The sequence below is a fragment of the Neltuma alba genome, unplaced genomic scaffold (genome assembly GCF_004799145.2).
Source record: "Neltuma alba isolate B1F8T4 unplaced genomic scaffold, ASM479914v2 tig00012911_pilon, whole genome shotgun sequence".
Taxonomy (NCBI): domain Eukaryota; kingdom Viridiplantae; phylum Streptophyta; class Magnoliopsida; order Fabales; family Fabaceae; genus Neltuma; species Neltuma alba.
This window is the reverse complement of record NW_021637280.1, coordinates 44,150-47,271: the sequence shown is the minus strand read 5'-3', so window position 1 is coordinate 47,271 and position 3,122 is coordinate 44,150. Positions and strand designations below refer to the sequence as shown.

Genomic DNA, 3,122 nt, shown 5'->3' with positions numbered 1-3,122 from the left:
TGCTTCAATTCGATCCTCAAATGAGCGCATTGTATTTGCACAATAAGAGTTTCATCGAGATCAAACACTATTCCCAGACATCTCAGATTTAACATGACTAGACATGAATTGTAAAGTCCTGGTGCGACAACAAATCCCCAGAAACACGGTCTGTCATTACTTCGCGAATACATTGCAACCAAATGTAATTCTTCACCACATAGTGGCATTACAGCAGTCTGCAGAGCCAATTTTGTGATCATAGTTAAAAATCCAGCAAGAAAAGAAAAAAGATGGTTGATGATTATAGATAATTTAAAAACATAAACAATCAACGCAAAAGGAATGGCAGCTGACAAAGAGGTTGTTATGTGGCAAATGCATTTTCATGTATTAGAAGTAAACTGAGTCCATAACAAACTCTTACAGTTGTCCTTCCCTCTATTTATACTAATTCCTTTAGCCCCCTAATTAGCTAACAGATTACTAGCTTGCCATGTGACATAGGTAGTAACCATTGATAGTTATATGAGGTCTGCACTTACACTCGAATTCACAAATTTCCATGAATTTTAACACTTTCATCTGCAGAAACACTAAACATAACCATGAATACTGGATTTGACTATCATCACTTAGTTCAACATGATGAGCAACCTTTTGAAACAATATTATAAATAGCGGATCACTCAGAAACAGTAGTCGGGACAAAGATCTGCTGATCTTAAACAAGCATTGCACATCATACAGCAACTGATTTTGTTTACATGATGAGGCTGATTACTCTGCTAAAAGAGGTGTATGATGAAATTAATCATGTGGAGGCCATCATTAACCAGTTCCCAGAATAAGTTCAAAACAGCAGAATTGACAAGTTCAAAGAGATGTTACAAAAATTCCGGCCAAAGCTAATACAGAAGCGGGTTCGCCTTAATGGCAAAAAGATTCACTGCAACTTCGACTTAAGTCCCGTCAGATTTTATCCAGTGTCCTTGGAAAGATTAGTAAGGCTCTTTTGGAACATGGGTTTCTTCTTCTGAAAGTTCAAAAGTTCAGGACCTTAATGGGTTTACTTTTGTGAGTTGTTTTGCTATACCTTGTTCTCCCTGATACACGAGGAATGCAAATGAAAGAGCGCATCTTGTGCCTGCAGGGTCTTTGACTCCATTTTGAAGCAAACACCACATGAGGTAATGGTATGAAGCACGGCAAGTGGTGGGCACCTCTCACTCGGTTGCGAGAAGTGGCTTATTCTGATTTCCTTCACATCGATGTTCTTGTTCTCTCCTGGGTATATTTCTACTTCCCCCAATATCACCTCCCCTTGATACACCACCGATTTATACATATTTCCTCCTTCCAATCACAAACTCGGTATTAGCCTTTCATAAAAGTTGTGTAAGTAAACTCAAGAATTTGTATCAGAGTTTCTTTCACCAGGAAAAGTATTCATCGTCGTTCAAGAATGCTTTAGATTCATCCGATTTTTGCATTATCAGAGATATAAAAAAAATTTAGGCACTTTTGTTTCCAGGGAAAATATTAGATCCGTGATTGATGATGGTGGTGTTGGTGATGGTGATGGTGATGACGAAGAATTGAAGATGAACAATTCAAAAACCCCGACCTCCTCGGTTTGCGTGATAGGTAACTGGTGATCCCTTTTTGTAATTGGTGCGGTGCTAGCTAGGGTTTTGATGATGGTGATGATCGTGAAGATGATAATTTGGAGAACAGGTCGTCGAAATCAGAAGAGAAACCCTAGATCCAGAAAACGAAAGGTCAAAAACAGTACCCTCCAACGCGTAAAGCCAAGTGCTAATAAATAATAATTCCCGCATTAAAAATAAAAGTTGAAAAATTATTGGGGAGAGCTTTTAAATATTAATAATAATAAACTAAGGGTAATAATTTTTCCTAGATTTTCGATTCCAAATAAAGATTCGAAAGTACGCCAAAATTCGTGGGTTTCTGACGTGGAAAATAGTTGGGGCGTAAGCGAAAAGAGATTCGGAAACGCGCGGAGATAGTGATATTATTAAAATTTGAGGAGATATGTGGTGGGGGAGGCCTCTCGACGGGGCACGTGTCGATCCTCTATTGGTCAAGCGTGTACGTGGATGTCAGTGACACAATCTCGCGGTGACGCTAGATTTTTCTCTGAGCAAACACAAATTAAAAAATATGGGACGAAAAATGCTTAATGGTTTTTTTAAGAAGAAAACAGTCAATGGTCATACTGATAATGATAATTATGAATAGTGATGGTTATCAGAAAATTATTTTTGGCCATCAAAATTATATCTACATGTTATAATATAATATATTCACTAAAATGTAAATAGAATATAAATGTCTTGTTGTAGGAAATATATATTAAGGTTCTGAATGTACTTTTTTATAATATTCTGCTTAACAAAATATTTTGACATCCTTTTTAATTATTATATTATTTTTTAATGCAAAAAACAATCATATTTTATTTACGTTAAGTTCTTATTGGGAGTGGATTAGAAACTTAAAAAATACTGGGACCAAATTAAAAGACTTAGTGCAGCAGACATGGGGACTAAAACTAAACTCTCTCAAATGTAGTGGGCTTTTGTTAAAAAAATAAAATGTAGTAGTTATTTTTGGTTTTACATTTGAATACTATTTTACTGGACAAAATATTAATGAAAAAATCACCCAAAAAAACCGCTAAAATTGAAAATTTGCGCACAAGGATCTATTTATAAAAATTATTATCAAAACCCATATTAATATTAGAACAAGTCCCTATTTATTTATTTTTATTTCGATGGTTTTTTTAACGATTTTTTCAATATCAACTAGTCACTGTTTTTCTCTGGATGTTCAAGTAAATTCAAATGCTATAGGAACATCATGATGAGTTAAAGTTAACGATTCTACCAAAAAAAAATTTAAAAAAAATAGCGATTGAGGTTACATGAATTCAATTTTTTTCGGTTTACGCATATACTGAAATTTCAATGAAATTTGAATTGAGCTGCATTGCCTCGAAATATTAATTTTTTCTAAAGTTTTTATATGTTGGATTCACTAAAAAAATCAGAACGAATGAAAGATTTTGATTTGGTTTTGCTATATGGAATCACTATTACGTTCTGTGAACCCCAAAA

At 34.6% G+C, this 3,122-nt stretch overlaps 1 protein-coding gene across 1 annotated transcript; it reads right to left on the bottom strand.

The window, feature by feature from the left end:
- Positions 1 to 41: 41 nt before the first annotated feature.
- On the bottom strand, positions 42 to 1,758 carry LOC114732435 (RNA polymerase II C-terminal domain phosphatase-like 1; the record flags this gene model as incomplete). The annotated part of the gene is made up of 2 exons (XM_028919716.1): positions 1,076 to 1,758; positions 42 to 218 (listed from the first exon to the last, which is right to left on the bottom strand). Coding segments are annotated over exons 1-2 (429 nt in total), but the record flags the coding sequence as incomplete, so codon positions are not given.
- Positions 1,759 to 3,122: the final 1,364 nt, after the last annotated feature.